This window comes from Mustelus asterias, chromosome 2, assembly GCF_964213995.1.
Source record: "Mustelus asterias chromosome 2, sMusAst1.hap1.1, whole genome shotgun sequence".
Lineage (NCBI taxonomy): Eukaryota > Metazoa > Chordata > Chondrichthyes > Carcharhiniformes > Triakidae > Mustelus > Mustelus asterias.
The window spans coordinates 13,970,093-13,990,136 of NC_135802.1; the positions used below are offsets into that span (position 1 = coordinate 13,970,093).

A 20,044-nucleotide genomic window follows, 5' to 3' on the forward strand; every position below is an offset into this window, starting at 1 on the left:
CTCATTGAATGTTTTTAAGGCAAAGGTTTTTGAACAGTAAAGGAATTAAGGGTTATGGTGAGTGAGTGGGTAAGTGGAGCTGAGTCCATGATAAGGTAAACTTGCAGGTTGAGTCCGTAATTAAGAAAGCAAATGTAATGTTGTCATTTATCTCAAGAGGCTTGGAATACAAAAGCAGGGATGTACTTCTGAGGCTTTATAAAGCACTGGTTAGGCCCCATTTGGAGTACTGTGAGCAATTTTGGGCCCCACACCTCAGGAAGGACATACTGGCACTGGAGCGGGTCCAGCGGAGATTCACACGGATGATCCCAGGAATGGTAGGCCTGACATACGATGAACGTCTGAGGATCGTGGGATTATATTCATTGGAGTTTAGGAGGTTGAGGGGAGATCTGATAGAAACTTACAAGATAATGAACGGCTTAGATAGGATGGACGTAGGGAAGTTGTTTCCATTAACAGGGGAGACTAGGACGCGGGGGCACAGCCTTAGAATAAAAGGGAGTCACTTTAGAACAGAGATGAGGAGAAATTTCTTCAGCCAGAGAGTGGTGGGTCTGTGGAATTCATTGCCACAGAGGGCTGTGGAGGCCGAGACGTTGAGCGTCTTCAAGACAGAAATTGATAAATTCTTGATTTCTCGAGGAATTAAGGGCTATGGGGAGAGAGCGGGTAAATGGAGTTGAAATCAACCATGATTGAATGGTGGAGTGGACTCGATGGGCCGAATGGCCTTACTTCCGCTCCTATGTCTTATGGTCTTATGGTCTTAAGATCAGCCATGATCTTATTGAATGGCGGAGCAGGCTCGAGGGGCCAAATGGCCCACTCCTGCTCCTAGTTCTTATGTTCTTATGTTTAACATATCAGGTATAAACAGTCCTGAGAGCTAAGGTGCTCTGGGACTTCTTCAGTAAGATGTAGGTTCAAGTGAATATCCAATTGCACATCTTCAATCAAGCACAAAGACTTGTGTCAGAAACCAAAATCTAGCAGCATTAGAGCAGAGATAGTACTTTAACTGATCCATGTCTTAAGGGTATAATGGAAGAAAAATCATTTTCAAATGGGATGTTACCTGATAGACCCAAAGTTTGTTAAAGATTGTAATGTAAACTTCAGTCACCGGTACAGATACTGGTGTCCCGGTCTGAGCTGTTCTTAAAGTTTATTTATTAGTGTCACAAATAGGCTTACATTAACACTTCAATGAAGTTACTGTGAAAATTCCCTAGTCGCCACACTCCGGCGCTTGTTCAGTTACACTGAGGGAAAATTTAGCATGGCCAATGCACCTAACCAGCACGTCTTTTGGACTGTTGAGGGAAACCCGAATACCTGGAGGAAATCCATGCAGACACGGGGAGGGCGTGCAGACTCTGCACAGAGTGTGATGCCAGCCGGGAATCGAACCTGGGCCCCTGGCGCTGTGAGGCAGCAGTACTAGCCACTGTGCCGCCCCTACTTCAAGGAGATGATACCTCATAAATAATCTTTTTCAATAAATTGTCATGAATCTATAATTTCAATTTCTACATCCATTTGAAAGCAAAGACAGTTTTGCAAACACATCTTTCTTTGAATTTGTGCACTGTGCTACATATGTTCCCTGTGCTTCAGCCAACCAAAGTATTCTGGATAAGTGCTAGCCGTGATGTGACAGAATGAAAGATGTGTCACAATAAAATCTTTTGCAATACATAAGACATGTCACAAATAATCCCAAACTTATTATCTTCAGAAAACACTTTCCCAAGTACAGCAACACTAAATTTATGAACACTTTTATAGAGAATTGCAAACTAAATCCACCTATAGTGCAAAGGTGTTGTTTATCTTGGCATTAAAACTCACTGTTTTCCACGGGAGAGACTCAGATCCTGGGCAAATGATTTATCACAGTCTTTACCGAGTGCGATTCGGATTCATTGGATAATGAGTATTTGGCATGTGCAAAAAGCCAAATTCTGCTTTGTTTTTTAGCGATTCAGAGAATTGTTGCAAAATATAAGGAACTGTAATCATAAATGTAAAAGGTTTCAAATACAATAGTAATAAAGAGATGATTGATGCATGAATCACTTGGTGAGTAATTTAATTGCCCTGCATTTCTAGATGATTTCTAAAGGAATGGTGGGCAATTAAATATTGGTGTCTTGACTCAGTGATGGCACTGACCTGTCTGAATCAGATCTAAAGAAATGACCCAAGGAGTCAGTGAGGAACACATCCATGCTGCCTCCCGCGTGCCCCATAGTCAAATTACCCTGCAGTGAACGATATTGGCTGCAGGTGGGACTTCCCACACTCAGGAGGAAGCTTGCTTTAGAAAGCTGTCCCTGCAGTGGACACAGGAGAAACTACACCAACCTGCCTAAACTGAAGTGTGAGGAACCAGAGGACAAGGTAAGTGTAAGGGGTCGCAGGGCGGGGAGTATTGGGAAGGTCTAGGAGCTCATAAAGGGGGCAGTTGGGGTCTCGTTGATGAGCCTTCCCACCCAAGATATCTAGCTTTGGATCGTTCTGACCTTCCTCCAGAGAGGTTCAATGTCCTCACCAACCTAAAAATTGAGGCTGGGCAGGAAATGGCTGTTAAGTGACCAAATGATAGGCACTTCAGGATCTCAAATAGGTTATGGGGAGGCAATGATGTAGTGGTATTGTCACTGGACTAGTCACCCAAGTAATGCCCTGGGGACCTGGGTTCAAATCCCACCACAGCTGATGGTGGAATTAGAATTCAATAAAAAATCTGGAATTTGAAAAAAAGTCTAATGATGACCACGAAACAATTGCTGATTGTCATAAAAACCCATCTGGTTCACTAATGTCCTTCAGGAAAGGGAATCTACCATCCTTACCCGGTCTGGCCTACATATGACTCCAGCCCACAGCCATGTGATTGACTCTTAACTGTCCCGAAAATGGTCCAGCAAGCCACTCAGTTCAAGGGCAATTAGGGTTGGGCAACAAATGTTGGCCACGACACCCACGTCCCATGAGAAAATAGAAAAAAAAGGGCGGGGTTTCCATCCGAGGCCTTGCCCGCTCCAGCGTAATATCGTGTGGTAAGGGCAGGCCGGAAACCGGAAGGGAATCCTATCCCTGCAACTGCCTAAAACCCGCTGGTAGAGGAGTATAAAATTCAGGCCAGGAATACATACTTTTGGTTGACATTTAAATGAAGTACAGAGAGAGTGCTTCTCTGTAGGAATTGTTGAATTTCAGATCAGATATTAAAACTGGGGAGGCGATGGCCTAGTGTGTTATCGCTCGAATATCAATCCAGAAGCACAGCTAATGTTCTGGGGACCAGGTTCGAACCACGGCAGATGGTGGAATTTGAATTCAATTTTAAAAAATCTGGAGTTAAGAATCTACTGATGACCGTGAAACCATTGTCGATTGTCGGAAAAACGCACCTCGTTCACTAATGTCCTTCAGGGAAGGAAATTTGCCATCCTTAGCTGGTCTGGCCTACATGTGACTCCAGAGCCACGGCAATGTGGTTGACTCTCAACTGCCCTTGGGCAACGAGGGATGGGGAATAAATGCTGGCCAGCCAGAGGTGCCCATGACCCACGAATGAATAAAAAATACTGGCTGCCAGTTTTCACTCTTCACAGCAGAGCAGGGATGTGCTTCCAGTGTCTAAGCTAATATTTACCCCCTCAAACAACACAACTGAAAACGGATTATCTGGTCCTTTAAGCTCATGATTTGATTTATTATTCTGACATTAAAAGTTTATTTATTAGTGTTACATTAACACTGCAATGAAGTTTCTGTGAAAATCCCCTAGTCGGCACACTCCGGCGCCTGTTCGGGTACACTGAGGGAGAATTTAGCATGGCTGATGCACTTAACCACATCTTTCGGACTGTGGGTGGAAACCGGAGGAAACCCACGCAGACACAGGGAGAAATGCAGACTCTGCACAGACAGTGACCCAAGCTGGGAATCGAACCCAGGTCCCTGGGGCTGTGAGGCAGCAGTGCTAACCACTGTGCCACCGTGCCACCCTATGTATTGGTATACAGTGGAAAGTACTGTTTCTTGCGCTAGACAGCCAAAACACACCATTCATAGAATATATCGGGGAGAAGGAAGGGAGAGAGTGCAGAATGTAGTGTTACAGTCATAGCTAGGGTGTAGAGAAAGATCAATTTAATGCAAGGTAAGTCCATTCAGAAGTCTGATGGCAGCAGAGAAGAAGCTGTTCTTGAGTCGGTTGGTACGCGACCTCAGACTTTTGTATCTTTTTCCCGACAAAAGAAGGTGGAAGAGAGAATGTCCGGGGTGCGTGGGGTCCTTGATTATGCTGGCTGCTTTGCCGAGGCAACGGGAAGTGTAGACAGAATCAATGGATGGGAGGCTGGTTTGCGTGATGGACATTTTTGCATGATGGGACTTTTTGTTCCGAACTCCACTGATGTTAAATGTGAGGGTATCCCAAAACCCAGAAGGGTAACTTGGAACTGAAACAAAAAATACTGAAAAATCTCAGCAGATCTGAAAGCATCTGTGGAGAGAGAGAGAGAATAGAGCCAACGGTTTGAGTCTGGATGACCCTTCGTCAGAGCTTCCAGCATCCGCAGTAATTTGCTTTTATCTTAGAGTAACTTGGAACATCAGTTAAAGAAAAAAGATATTCAAACAGGGAGGAATAGTCCAGTCATTTTGTGATCAATTAGTAAAGAATATTTATTCACATAAAAGAAAAACCCACAACAAGAATACACTACAACAGTTCACTTAACTGCACTTTTGGCTATACACACACAGTGGGCGGGATTTTCCAGCTGTGCTCATCCCAAGACCGAAAATCCCACCCGAGGTCAACAGACCTTTGCATTTATCTGTCCCGCCCACTACGATTCCCATGGCGGGCAAGACGGGAAAATTCCAACCAGTACCTCATGAAGTAACTCCTTCGTTCCCAACTCCTGACATGTCCTGAACTCTGAGATGCCCCTTTTGTTCTGATCCCAGTTGATGTTAAAACTGGATGAGAAGATTACAAAATGGGTGCGTGGGGTCCTTTTTATGCTAGCTGCTTTCCCAAGGCAGCGGGAAGTGTAGACACAGTCAATGGATGGGAGGCTGTTTGCGTGATGGGCATTTTTGCGCGATGGGACTTTTTGTTCAGAACCCCGCTGATGTTAAATGCGAGGGTATCCCAAAACCCAGAAGAGTCACTTGGAACCAAAGCAAAAAACCACTGAAAAATCTCAGCAGGTCTGACGGCATCTATGGAGAAAGAATAGAGCCAACGTTTTGCTGGCCTTGCCTGTGACGGGGAAAAGAATACAGTAAAAAAGACAGGATGGGATAAAGTCTCATCATGAGGTGACATATGGAGAGTTTATATTCTGAAATTTGCTTTGATGCTTTATAATCTCACAGGATTTACTCAGATTTGGAAAAATATGGACTTATTAGCAATAGGCAGCATGGCGTCGTGCAGGGGAGGCCATGTCTCACAAACTTGATTGAGTTTTTTGAGGAAGTGATAAAGATGATTGATGAGGGCAAGGTGATGGATGCTAACTACATGGATTTAGCAACGCCTTTGACGAGGTACCTCATGGCAGGCTGATACAGAAGGTGAAGCCACGTGGGACCCGCAATGAGCTGGTAAGATGGATACAGAATTGGCTTGGTCATTTGGACAGAGAGTAGTGGTGTAAGAGTGTTTTTCAGAATAGAGACCTGTAGCTAGTGGTGTAACGCAGGGACCAGTGTTGGGACCCCTGCTGTTTGTAATATATGTAAATGATTTGGAGAAGATTGTAGGTGGTCTGATTAGTAAGTTTGCAGACGACACAAAGATTGGGGGGGACTGGGCATAATGAGGAGTATTGCCAGAAGATACAGCAGGAGATCGATAGGCTGGAGACTTGGGCGGAGAAATGGCAGATGGAATTTAATCCAGACAAATGCGAGGTGATGCATTTTAGAAGATCTAATGTGGGACAGTACATAGTAAATGGCAGAACTCTTAGAAGCATTAACATACAGAGGGACCTAGGCGGTCATATCCATAGATCCCTGAAAATGGCAACACAAGTGGATAAGATGGTCAGGAAGCCATAAGGCATGCTTGTCTTCATTGGTTGGGACATAGAGTATAAAAATTGACAAGTTATGTTGCAGCTGTATAGAATTTTAGTTAGGCCACATTTGGAATATTGCATACAGTTCTGGTCCCAACACTACCAGATGGATGTGAAGGCTTTGGAGAGGGTGCAGAAAAGATTTACCAGGATGTTGCCTGGTAAATAAAGGGTATTAGCTATATGGAGAGATTGGACAAACTTGGTTTGTTTTCACTTGAACGTCGGAGGCTGAGGGGCGACCTGATAGAAGTTTACAAAATTATGAGAAGCATGTGGGTGGCACAGTGGTGAGCACAGCTACCTCCCAGCGCCAGGGACTCGGTATCGATTCCCGGTATTGGGTCACTTTCTGTGCAGAGTCTGCATGTTTTCCCTGTGTCTGTTTGGGTTTCCTCCGGGTGCTCCAGTTTCCTCCCACAGTCCGAAAGACGTGCTGGTTAGGGTGCATTGGCAATGCTAAATTTTCCCTCAGTGTACCCGAACAGGCACCGGAGTCTGGTGACTAGGGGAGTTTCACAGTAACTTCATTGCAGTGTTAATGTAAGTCTACGTGTGACAATAATAAATAAACCTAAAAGAATGGATAGTCTGAGTCTTTGTCTCGGGGAGAAATGTCAATTAGTAGGGTTTAAGGTTAAAGGGGGAAAGTTTAAAGGAGATGCGAGCGGCAAGTTCTTTTACACAGAGGGTGCTAAGTGCTGGTAATGTGTTGCCAGAGGAGATCGTAGAAACAGATACAAAAGCAACGCTTAAGAAGCATCTTGACCGATACATGAATAGGCAGTGAATAGAGGGATACGGACAGCATGGATGCAAGAGGTCTTTAGTTTAGAAAGGAGTCATGTGTAGGCACAGAGTTGGTGGACCGAAGGGCCTGTTCCTATGCTGCACTGCTCATTGTTTGTTAAAACCAAACTTTATGTATACTGCCTCAGTCTTGGAAACCCTTAGACATCCCATTCAAAAGATGTGGCTAGCTCAAAAGTGGATGGGGATCGACTTTATACAAGCTACAAGTGCTCATTTGAGCTCATCTCCTTTAAGTACAGAAACGGTACCGTTTAGATCATTAGCAAAACATCTGTTGGTGTAAAATTATCAGCTTTGATTCTTTTTCTGCCCCTCTTACCCTGCTTTTCATTTCAGTGAAGGGAACCAGAGTGCTGGCTACAGGAGGGGCATCTTCTAACCCAGATATCCTACAGGTAGGAGACCGTCCATCCCTTATCACGTAGCTCTCTGCTGTGAGGTTATCTCAGTACAATAATCAGTTGATGCCAGAGGACGATGAATGAGTTTCCATTTCCACCTCCTGAGTTACCCTTCTCCCTGCTTAACATCTAATAATTATCCTTCATCGCAACCAGATCAAAGCCAATTAAGGCTGTCAATTCTGGTGAACAATGTAATTAACATATGAAGACACAGGAACATCTGCGGCTTTGCATTTCTCACTGTCCAGGTAGGGAAGTGAAATTTACATTAAAAAAATCAAACGCCCACTCACCCAAGTCCGTGCTGCACCAGTTGCTCTCAGATATGGATGGTAACACAGGCATCAGGATCAGGTTTGAGCCAGGAAAAACCAAAGCCTCACTCCAGATCACTAAGAATGAATCTTTTCAAATCAAAAGCAAAGAATTGCCAATACCGGCCAACTGAAATAAAGGTTGGAAAGACACGGGGCAGAGAGACCTCGGGGCGCAGGTACATGGTTCCTTGAAAGTGGCCTCACAGATAGACTGGGTGGCGAAGAAAGCGGTTGGCACACTTGCCTTTATTGGTCAGAGCGTTGAATAAAGGAGTTATGTTACAACTGTACAAGACATTGGTAAGGCCACATTTGGAGTACTGCGTACAATTCTGGTTGTGCTGCTATAGGAAGGCTATTGTTAAACTGGAAAGGGTACAAAAAAGACTTACAAGGATGTTACCGGGATGGAAGGTTTGAATTATAAGGAGAGGATGGATAGGCTGGGACTTTTTTCCCTGGAGCATAGGAGGATGAAGGGTGTGCCAGAGCCCACTAGGGAACCGGCACTTCTGGATCTGGTGATGTGTAACAAGGCAGACTTGATCAGGGAGCTTAAGGTGGAGGAACCCCTAGGGTGCAGTGACCACAATATGATAGCATTCACTTGTAGTTTGAGAGGGAGATGTTAGCATCAGATATAATGGTGCTACAATTGAGTAAAGAAAACTACGAGGCCATGAGTGTGGAGCTGGCCAGATTTGATTGGAAAGGGAGCCGAGCAGGAAAGAGTGTGGAACAACAGTGGCAGGAGTTTTGGGTATGATTCAGGAGGCACAACATAAATTCATTCCAAGGAAGAGGAAGCATGTTAAGGGGAGGACGAGGCAACTATGGCTGACAAGGGAAGTCAGGGATAGAGGATCAAGCATAATGGGGAGAGGGCAGGAGAATGGAGATGAGAATCATATCAACCACGATTGAATGACTCAATGGGCCGAATGGCCTAATTCTGCTCCTATATCTTATGGTTTTATAGAGGTTTATAAAATCATGAGGGACATAGATAAAGTGAATAGCCAAGGTATTTTCCCCAGGGTAGGGATGTCCAAAACTAGAGGGCATAGGTTTAAGGTGAGAGGGGAAATATTTAAAAGGTACCTGAGGGGCAACTTTTTCACACAGAGGATGGTGCGTGAATGGAATGTGCTGCCAGAGGAGGTGGGAGAGGCAGGTATAATTATAACATTTAAAAGACATTTGGGCAGGTAGATGGATAAGAAAGTTTAAGAGGGATATGGGCCAAACGCACGCAAATGGGACTCGTTCAGTTTAGGAAACCTGGTCGACATGGATGAGTTGGGCTGAAGGGCCTGTTTCTGTGCTGTATATTTCTATGACTCTATGAGTTAGCAGCTTGGAGAGAAAAGGGATATAGTGTAAGGTTGCTGAGTTAGTGCTGAGTTAGCAACCTGGAGTTTGTGAGTTTATATCGTGGCTGTGACAAATTATGGAACTGTTTTCAATAAATTTGGATACTGTTGGCTAGTAGCAGAATAAACAAGTGTGAAAGCTGTTGGATTTATAATGAAAACCTGACTGGTTCACTGAACTACCCTAACACAATCTGACCTGTAGACAACTCTTTGAGTGGCCAAACTCAACTGTTAGCTCAACCAAGGATGGTAAGAAATGTGGAAGCGAGTCTTGGTAAATACCTTGTCCAACACCAAGAGAGAATTACTGCGGATGCTGGAATCTGTCAACCCACATTCTGTGAAGCAAAGAAACAGGACCAATTAAAGTTTTGGATGTGACCCTTCATCTGTACTAGAGAAGTGAAAAATAAGCAAGATTACTTAGACAAAAATGTACAATTTACATCCAGCAGCAGAGGGAGGTGGGAGTGGACGGGCTGGAGACACAAGATTTGGAGAGAGGAGCAGAGAGTTTGTTAGGGAATGGAGTATTGGAAGAGGTGAACTGGGGCACGGGCACGAAGAGATTTTAAACACAAAGGTGGGAATTTGGAATTTGAGGCGGAAGCCAGGAGCCAGTGGTGAGCAAGTTGAGAGGGTAGGAGTTGAGTGGACCTAGTGCAACATAGGATATGGCTAGTCCAGCTCCACATGAGGGTGGGGGAAAAAGGCTGCAGCCAGTACTCCAGCTGTAATCTTATTAAGACTTCATCAGCGATGGATCACTTTATCTTATATCCTATACCTTATGTCATAGAACCATAACACAGAAGGTGGTAATTTAATTAATTGAGTCTATACCGACTCTTTGTAGAATACTCCAGTGAGGCCCATTCCTCTGCTTTATCCCTGTAGACCTACAAGTTTATCTCCGATCATATGCCCATAAAATTTTCCTTAGAAACAATTTATCATCGTCACTTACAATTCTGGTCACCACACTACCAGAAGGATGCGGATGTTTTGGAGAGAGCACAGAAGAGGTTTACCAGGATGTTGCCTGGTCTGGAGGGTATTAGCTATGAGGAGAGGTTGGATAAACTCAGTTTGTTCTCACTGGAATGATGGAGGTTGAGGGGTGACCTGATAGAGGTTTACAAGATTATGAGTGGCATGAACAGAGTGGATAGTCAGATGCTGTTTCCTCGTGTAGAAAAGTCAAGTACTCGGGGACATAGGGTTAAGGTGTGTGGAGGAAAGTTTAGAGGAGATGTGCGAGGCAAGTATTTTACATAGAGGTGGTGAATGTCTGGAACGCGCTGCCCGGGGAGGTGGTGGGAGCAGGTACGATAGCGGCATTTAAGGAGCAACTAGATAAATACATGAATAGGATGGGAATGGAATGATAGGGACTCCATAGGTGTTTTTAGTTTAGGCAGGCATCATGATCGGCGCAGACTTGGAGGGCTGAAGGGCCTGTTCCTGTGCTGTACTTTTCTTTGTTCCTTGTTACGCACCACCCTCTGCATGAAGAAGTTGCCCTTAATGTTCTTTTAAATCTTTCTCCTCTCACCTTAAACCTATGCCCTCTAATTTTCAATTCCCTGGAAAAAAGACTATGTGTGTTCAACCATCAACCTTGGAGGCAGCGAGCTGCAGGTCATTATCACTGCAAAAACATTATCCCTTAATTCCCCTGGATTCTTGCCCAAACTCTCAAATATGTATTCATTAGCCCAGACAAACAATACTTAACTGGGGGAAAGTCAAGTTCAATGGGGGCTCAACCTGCTGACATTGTGGCAGCATGGGAGAAGGGGCAAGGGGAGGTCACCTGAGCACAAGGAAGGCAGCGCTTCGTTGGACTCTTGGATTTCAGGTCAAGTAATGATGTCTAGCAACATCCTCAGCATTAGGAGGGGAGGTGAGAGGGATGAGGGACAGAAAGACAAGGGAGGTCACACCCTCAGCATAGGATCAACCACTAAAAGAGGTGAACCAGTGCTGGAGGAGGCTGTGACTCTCCAGGCCATTAGTCTAGAGATCTGTGCCCACGTTGCAGAAGACCTCACGCCTTTCACCACTGCTTGCCAGTAGCCTTTAAAGTCACTGTGGCCTTGAACTTCTATATCTCTGGGTCTTTCCAAGGGGCAGCTTGGTCATGTCTCGCAAATGGCTACACATTGCTGCACAGGTCACTGACGCACATATTGCAGAAGCTGGCCTGTACTTCACATTTCAGATAGGTGGGACCTCAGGCTTAGACCGCAGTGGCTTTGGCCTCCATTCTGAATTCCCCCAGACGGAGGATGGGGTATAGAGGAGAATCAGCAGGATGTTGCCTGGGATGGGGCATTTGAACTATAAGGAGAGACTTGGATTATTTTCTTTAGAACAGAGAAGGCCGAGGGAGGATGTGATTGAGGTGTATAAGATGATGAGGGGTATGGACAGGGTGAGTAGGAAGCAGTTGTTTCCCTGGGTTGAGGGGTCAGTCACGAAGGGGCAGAATTTTAGGGTGAGGAGCAGGAGATTCAGAGGGGATTTGAGGAAAAACATTTTCACCCAGAGGATGGTGGGAATCTGGAATGCACTGCCTGGGAAGGTAGTGGAGGCCGGAAACCTTACAACCTTTAAAAAATATTTGGATGAGCAGTTGGAATATCATAACATCCGAGGATGTGGGATAAGTGGTGGAAAATGGGATTAGCGCGACTTTAGTGCAGGTGCAGATTTGATGGGCCAAAGGGCCTTTTCTGTATTGTACAACTCTATGTGCGCATTACAGGCAAGGTCGTGTTTATTGCCCATCCCTAATTTCCCTTGAGAAAGTGGTGGAAGATCAGAGCTGATATTTTTCCCACTTGGCTCCAGATAAGCCGACAAGCCAAAGCTCTGCTCCAACCCACATTTTACCTACGTTTCTCCTCCCTGTATCCCACTGCCTTTTATTCTTAATTAATTTCATTCCTGGGTCTCAGTAACACTCCATACTTCCCCCTAGCCCCCCACCCTACCTCTGCCTATAACCTTACTTTCCTATCACCTAACCATGACTTCTCATTCATTGACCTCAATGTTGGCACTTTGCATCGTGAGCAGCATTCTGCCCTCACTGAGGCTTGTCACACCATTAAAAATAATTGTTTTCTGTTCTAATTAATGAGTTGTGTGATATGAAACCTGCGTGCGTGTGTGTGTGTTTTTTCCCCTTAAGTCCTATGATTCATTCCTCAAGGGGCTGGCTGATTCCCTTCCATGTGGTACAGCACCCCTAACTCTATGCAGCCATGGTCTCTGGTGTGACTGTGTGTGGCGCCAGTACCTTCTGAGGGATTGCTCCGTTAAACCGCAATAACAGGGATTACCCGGTCACCACCTGTTTGTTGATGTTGCAGGTCCTGGCAGATGTTTTCAATGCCCCAGTGTACACAATAGACACAGCTAATTCAGCCTGCCTGGGATGTGCGTACAGAGCAAAACATGGTACGTAGAAGCTGAGTACTCTGAATGACTGGCCCACGCTATGGCTCAAGCCTTAAACAGATCCTTTTCTTCCACAATCTCACCAGGAAGCCTGAAGTCCCCAGCGCTCTCTGTTTTTTCAAAGTGACTGTTCTCTCCTTGCCCAGCTGGTTCACTCTTCCATCACCCCTACCCACTGCTGATCTTTCACTGGCAAATCCCTGTGCAAGCAAACAGGAAATGCAACACCTGCCCATTCATTTAGAATCATAGAATCTCCACAGTACGGAAGGGGACCATTCGGCCCATCGAACCTGCATCGACAACAATCCCACCCTATCGCCGTAGCCCCACATATTTACCCTGCTAATCCCCCCCAAAACTAGGGTCAATTTAGCATGGTCAATCAAACTAACCCGCACATCTTTGGAGTGTGGGAGGAAACTCACGCAGACACGGGGAGAACGTGCAGACTCCACACAGACAGTGACCCAAGCTGGGAATTGAACCCGAGTTCCTGGCACTGTGAGGCAGCAGTGCTAACACTGTGCCACCCTGTCACCCAAACATTTACCCCACATTGTAATCTAGAGATCCCTGGGCTTCCTGTGGGTGAGACTTCAGTTTATGTGTGTTTTCTTTGACCTGGCTATAGTGTTTTCCTGTCCGCCATGTGACAGCCTCGATGTTGGGAAAAGAAACATGGCTAAGGGGACTGCTCCTGCCAAGCACCTCTGTCCTGTCCACAGGTACGGTCTTGAGCTTCCTGTTGTTTGCCACTCAATTTTCAATCCACTCCAAGTCTGACCCTCTCTCTGAGCGGAATTTTCCTGATATCGGCAAAGGCGGGCGGGAAGGGCGGCGTCGAAGCTGCCAGCACCAATGGTGACTTTCTCCACCTTTATAGTCCCGGATTTCGTAAAAAAAAAGAATGGGTAGTTCCCCGACATCACGCTGATGGGGAGGACTCTGATTGAGCTCATCCTGCCAGCAACTTAGTTTGTTGAAAGTGCTATGTTTAAAGGTTGCTCCATGCACAAACATTAACCAGGAATTCCCCCCTGCCACCACCGCCCCCTCCCTCCCTCCCCCCTCCCTCCCTCCCCCCTCCCTCCCTCCCTCCATGTCCCACTACACAATCACCCTCCCACTACTGCATAGGCACTGCCCTCTGCTGCTGGGGGCAGTGTTAGTGCCTGATAGTGTCAGTGGGCACAGTCTGGGCATGACCTTCTCCCGCTTGAACAATGCACTCACCTGCGTTCCTCTGGGAGGTGATTCACACTGGTCTACCCTTACGTCGATGTGAATTGACTTTCTTACGGAGGAAGATGATTCAGACACAGAGGCCTGATCATAAAATGTTAATGCATGGAAATGATGTTCCCAATGTTCAACATCAGAAATCCCGTTACATCGGGTGGGGGGGGGGGGGGGGGGGTGGGGGGGCACGATGGGGTGGGGGGTGGGAGGGGGGCGGGTGGGGCTGGGGGAGGAAAACCTTTTACATTGGCATGAAATGCCATTTGGGCGTCTTGAGAGATTTTCCGTTCCTGCAGCTGAAGCCGTGCGACAGAACTGGGAGTGGAAAATCCCAGCCTCTGTCTTAGGCCTCTGCCGCTGTTCCAATGAAGCTGGACTCTTCCAAGGTGGGACCAATATCCGGGCTACCAACACCTTGGTCGGGTTCTCGAAATGGGCAAAAACAGGTGGATATCTCACTGTAATTCGAGACGCTATGATATCTACCTGGCTTCAATGTGACGTTCAAATGCCTTTCACGAGTGCGTTCTCCCCAGATCAGTACCTAAATTGAATGGCCGAACCTGTGGTGCATACAGAGATCTTTTTTAAAATTCTTCCATGAGATGTGGGTCTCACCAGCTAGGCAAGGATTTATTGCCCATCCAGAATTGTCCTTGAGGAGGTGGTGGTGAGCTGCCTTCTTGAACCGCTGCAGTCCATGTGTTGTAGGTAAATCCACAGTGCTGTTATCCTGTATTTTAAAGCTAAAGTTACACCCTAAATCATTCATATAAAGGATCTGAGATGTCCATTACTGTATAAAATAATTTATAAAAGTAGTAATGCACCTAGTATTATTTTTAGATGGGATCCAATAAGCAATTGACAATATTATAACATTCAGGGATATGGACAAGTGCTGGAAAATGGGATTAGAACGACTTTTGTGGTAGTTATTCTTGGTGCAGACTCAATGGGCCAAAGGGTCTTTTCTGGACTGTACAACTCTATGACTCTATGACAAAGAATAAATTATAATCACAGCTTGCATTTATGTAGAATCTTTAACTGAGTAAAACAACCCAAGGTGAGAGAGTTAGAGAGGCAGCGAGATTTGTAAACAGAATTCCAGAGCTTGGGGCCTAGTAGCTGAAGGCACACCCACCAATGGTGGAGTAATAAAAATGTGCAACAAACCAGAATTTGGGATGCACAGAGCTCTTGGTGGGTGGTCGGGCTGCAGGTGGTTACAAAGATAGGGAGGGAATATGAATCCCATGGGGATGCCCATGTCCGACGAATGAATAAAATAAAAGATATAGGAGCATAATTATGCCATTCAGCCCATCGGGTCCATTCCGCCATTCGGAATAACCAAATTACTGATAGAGCCCCAAATGAAGAAATTACTGGACATTTCACTTTACATAACTTTTACTTCACTGTAAGTCAGAATCAGTTAAATTAACAGGCAAATCATGATTGGTATGAACTACAAATGACATATAAAATAGCAGAAACAACAGGGACAATCTCACTGAGTTAGTAGGCAGTCCACTTGAGTGGTAGGCAGTGGGTTGTACGGTGGCACAGTGGTTAGCACTGCTGCCTCACAGCGCCAGGGACCCGGGTTCGATTCCCGGCTGCGTCTCTGTCTGTCAGAGTCTGCACGCTCTCCCTGTGTCTGCATGGATTTCCTCCGGGTGCTCTGGTTTCCTCCCACAGTCTGAAAGATGTACTGGTTAGGTGCATTGGCCATGCTAAATTCTCCCTCAGTGTTACCCAAACAGGCGCCGCAGTGTGGCGACTAGGGGATTTTCACAGTAACTTCATTGCGGTGTTAATGTAAGCCTACTTGTGACACTAATAAATAAACTTTAAACTTTGCTTGTAGGTCAATTTCAGCCTTCAAGGATTTAGCCAATCCTCTGCAGGCAACAGCTTCCGAGTAAATGGGGTTTTACCCATCAATATTCCCTGTATGATGCATATCTTTACTTTGTTCTTTCTGTCTCTGTTTCTCTTCTGCTCCTCTTTCTATCTTTTTGCTACACGCCTTTTGTATTTCAGCTTTCTGCATTTTCCAGGTCAAAGGCTGTCACTTGTTACTGCTTCTGGGTCAAAGGCCGCCATAACACAGAATTTTAAATTTGAGGTCTCATTGAACCAGTATAGATCAGCAAGCACAGGGGTGATGCCAAACAGGGCTTTTGGTGTGAGAAATAAAAACAAAAAGATAGGGATTTTCCGCCCCTGTCTTCGGTGGGTGGGGGGATGGTGGCAGAGGAGGAAAATCCAGCAGGACTCACAAAATGGCTTTCACGCTGCTGGGATTTCCTCGCTGAATTATCTCTCCTCTCCCAATAATTACATAATGGGCTTCTCCGGGAACTCCATTACCATACATTTTCATATCATTGAGGGGAGATCAAGAAGAATGAGGGGAGATCAAGAAGAATGAGGGGAGATCAAATTGAGGTATACAAGATGATAAAAGGTATGGATAAAGTAGACGTGGAGTGGATGCTTCCTCTTGTGGGGCATTCTAGGACGAGAGGTCATAGTCTTAGGATAAGGGGCAGCAAATTTAAAACAGAGTTGAGGAGAAACTACTTCTCCCAAAGGAGTGTGAATCTGTGGAATTCGCTGCCCCAAAGTGCGCTGGATGCTGGGACAGAGAGTAAATTTAAGGAGGAGTTAGACAGATTTTTAATTGGTAATGGGTTGAAGTGTTATGGAGAGAAGGCAGGAAAATGGGGATGAGGAGTATGTCAGCCATGATCGAATGGCGGAATGGACCCGATGGGCTGAATGGCATAATTATGCTCCTATATCTTTTATTTTATTCATTCGTCGGACATGGGCATTGCCGGCACGGCCAGCATTTATTGCCCATCCCTAATTGCCCGAGGGCAGTTGAGAGTCAACCACATTGCTGTGGCTCTGGAGTCACATGTAGTCATGATGTGGAGATGCCGGCATTGGACTGGGGTAAACACAGTAAGAAGTTTAACAACACCAGGTTAAAGTCCAACAGGTTTATTTGGTAGCAAAAGCCACACAAGCTTTCGGAGCTGCAAGCCCCTTCTTCAGGTGAGTGGGAATTCTGTTCACAAACAGAGCATATAAAGACACAAACTCAATTTACATGAATAATGGTTGGAATGCGAATACTTACAACTAATCAAGTCTTTAAGAAACAAAACAACAAATTCTTAAAGACTTGATTAGTTGTAAGTATTCGCATTCCAACCATTATTCATGTAAATTGAGTTTGTGTCTTTATATGCTCTGTTTGTGAACAGAATTCCCACTCACCTGAAGAAGGGGCTTGCAGCTCCGAAAGCTTGTGTGGCTTTTGCTACCAAATAAACCTGTTGGACTTTAACCTGGTGTTGTTAAACTTCTTACTGTGTCACATGTAGGCCAGACCAGGTAAGGACGGCAGATTTCCTTCCCTAAAGGACATTAGTGAACCAGATGGGTTTTTCCAACATTCGACAGTGGTTTCATGGTCATCAGTAGATTCTTAATTCCAGATTTTTTTTCTGTTGAATTCAAGTTCCACCATCTGCCGTGGCGGGATTCGAACCCGGTTCCGCAGAATGTTAGCTGAGTTTCTGGAATAATAGTCTAGCGATAATACCACTTGGCCATTGCCTCCCCATCTTATGAACTTCATTGCTCCATTACCCCTCCACATTAGGATTTACCTCCTGCATTTTTTCAGAGCTGAAAAATTTGTGGGAAAATCCGGCAGCACAGCTTTTCCCAACCTGAGGCAACACTTTGTAAAAAAAAGACGGAAAATTCCACCCCAAATGTTGGAAATAGGCAGCCCTGATGTTATGTTTCTAACTGTGTTTTTCTCTTTCAAATCTCGACTAATGTACCGAGCGGTTCCAATATTTACATCTTTTATATTGTGTTTCTAGTATTTTTGGCAATCTCGTAATAGACCTAGAGCCATCACTTACCTTTCTGCTTCTGTCTTCTTGTGTTCAGGACTGCAAGCAGTACCTGGACAATCTTTTGCAGATACGGTGAAAATCGCACCAGAACCCAAGTTGGCAGTTACTCCAACCTGTGAAGTTGATAAGGTGAGAGCAAGAGGGAAAATTTAAGAGAGAGATAGAGAGAGAAAGACACCCTCAGAATGGAATATATTTTGCTGATTTTAATCATTTTTGTACATTTTGTTCCATAAATCTGGTTGAATACATTTCCACAGACAGGAGCAGTGCCCCTCTTAACTTTCCTAAGTGTGCACAGAGCCTAAAGGATGAGTATTCACGGTGAAATGAAAGTCGCCAAAGTCTCAGGGGACCATGGTGGCACAGTGGTGAGCACTGCTGCCTCACAGCGCCAGAGACCCGGGTTCGATTCCCGGCCTTGGGTCACTGTCTGTGCAGAGTCTGCACGTTCTCCCTGTGTCTGCATGGGTTTCCTCCGGGTGTTCCGGTTTCCTCCCACTGTCCGAAAGACGTGCTGGTTAGGTGCATTGGCCATGCTAAATTCTCCCTCAATGTAACCCGAACAGGCGCCGGAGTGTGGTGACAAGGGGATATTCACAGTAACTTCATTGCAGTGTTAATGTAAGCCTAATTGTGACACTAATAAATAAATTTTAAACTGTAAAACATAGGTTGCTTTCCCCCTTTTTGAGGTGGTGATTTAACCTGAGGGTCACCACACCCTCAGGGGCAAGTTTGAGAAAGTTGGGCCTCCGGACGGCAAGTTGGCACTGCTGCCTCACAGCGCCAGGGACCCAGGTTCAATTCCGGCCTCGAGTGACTGTGTGGAGTTTGCATGTTCTCCCCGTGTCTACTTGGGCTTCCTCCGGGTGCTCCGATTTCCTCCCACACTCCAAAGATGTGCAGGTTAGGTGGATTGGCCATGGTAAATTACCTCTTAGTGTCAGGGGGATTAGCAGGGTAAATGCATTGGCTTATGTGGTGGGTGGGATTGTTGTCGGTACAGGCTTGATGGGCCGAATGGCCTTCTTCTGCACTGTGGGGATTCTATGATTCATGAATAACCTCAGCCGGTACGGGAATTGAACCTGCTGTGTTGACATCACTTTGCATCAAGAACCAACCGTCCAGCCAACTGAGCTAACCAACCAAAAAAGAAAATGCTCAAAAATCTCAGCAGGTCTGAGGTCTTTGCTTTTATTTTGAGCTAACTGACCCCCTTGACAGATGAGTATTGTTCAATCATACAGGGCACTGCAGCAAGTTCCACATTATCGCCCACCACCTGGTCTCCATTCCAGCAAGGTCAGAGGATAAGAGTCAGAAGTGGGAACCTTGGCTGTTATTTCCCCACTTCCTCTTGTTAAACCTTGCATAGCCCCAGCCAAAGTTTACACTTAAGCAGGCATCTTTCTGCTGTTTACGTGAACTGATAGCAGAAATGCCTCATTGTCAGTTGAAATGTCCTTATCTGAGCTGCACTATCTACAATGAGGTCAATGGTGGGCAGTCCTCCAGCAGTGAGCTGTGCGTGTGTGTGAACAGTACAGTTCAAGTGAAGAAAATACTAATGCAAATGCAGATCTTTTAGAAGTTAAAAGTCTTTAAAGTGTGGTTAAATAATGATGATGGACCTCTCGGTGTTCCGTCTAAGTAGATTCTGAGCAGATTGGCCAATCGATAGAACTGATTTTTTTGTTCTGAGTCATCCACACAAGGCTTTCTTTGACAAGTGCACACATGGGGTCCATTATTTCTTATTTTCCATTTGTGCTGTTCTCTTCATCTTTCTTCAGTCAATAATCTTTCCAGTCTGTCTGAATTAGAGAAACAGCCAGTCTTTGTGTCATCCGCAAACTTACTAATCCTACCCCCCACATAGTCATCAATGTTATTTATATAAATGATGAATAATAGGGGGCCCAGTACGGATCCCTGTGGTACGCCACTGGACACTGGCTTCCAGTCACTAAAGCAGCCTTCTGTCATCACCCTCTGTCTCCTACAACTGAGCCAATTTTGAAACAGCTTTATCAAATTACCCTGTGTCCCATGTGAATTTACCTTCTTTACAAGTCTCCCATGTGGGACCTTGTCAAAAGCTTTGCTGAAATCCATATAAACTGCATCGACTGCACTATCCTCGTCTACACACCTGGTCACCCCTTCAAAAAATTCCATCAAATTTGTTGAGCATGACCTCCCTCTGACGAAGCCATGTTGACTATCCCTGATCAAGCTTTGCCTCTCCAAGTGGAGATAGATGCTCCCATTCAGAAGTTTTTCCAATAGCTTCCCTATCACTGACATGAGACTCACTGGTCTGTAGTTCCCTGGCTTACCTCTACA

At 45.4% G+C, this 20,044-nt stretch overlaps 1 protein-coding gene across 6 annotated transcripts in view; it reads left to right on the forward strand.

Annotated features, from left to right (window-relative positions):
• The window catches only part of xylb (xylulokinase homolog (H. influenzae)), a 259,728-nt gene that overhangs the window by 193,183 nt on the left and 46,501 nt on the right, over nucleotides 1-20,044 (forward strand). For 5 of the 6 annotated variants that reach the window (XM_078231526.1, XM_078231519.1, XM_078231540.1 and 2 more), the window contains 3 exons: nucleotides 7,269-7,327; nucleotides 12,410-12,497; nucleotides 17,727-17,821. In XM_078231526.1, the coding sequence (XP_078087652.1) occupies nucleotides 7,269-7,327; nucleotides 12,410-12,497; nucleotides 17,727-17,821 (242 nt within the window). The remainder of the gene's footprint in view (nucleotides 1-7,268; nucleotides 7,328-12,409; nucleotides 12,498-17,726; nucleotides 17,822-20,044) is intronic. The other variant, XR_013499810.1, reaches the window with a different exon arrangement.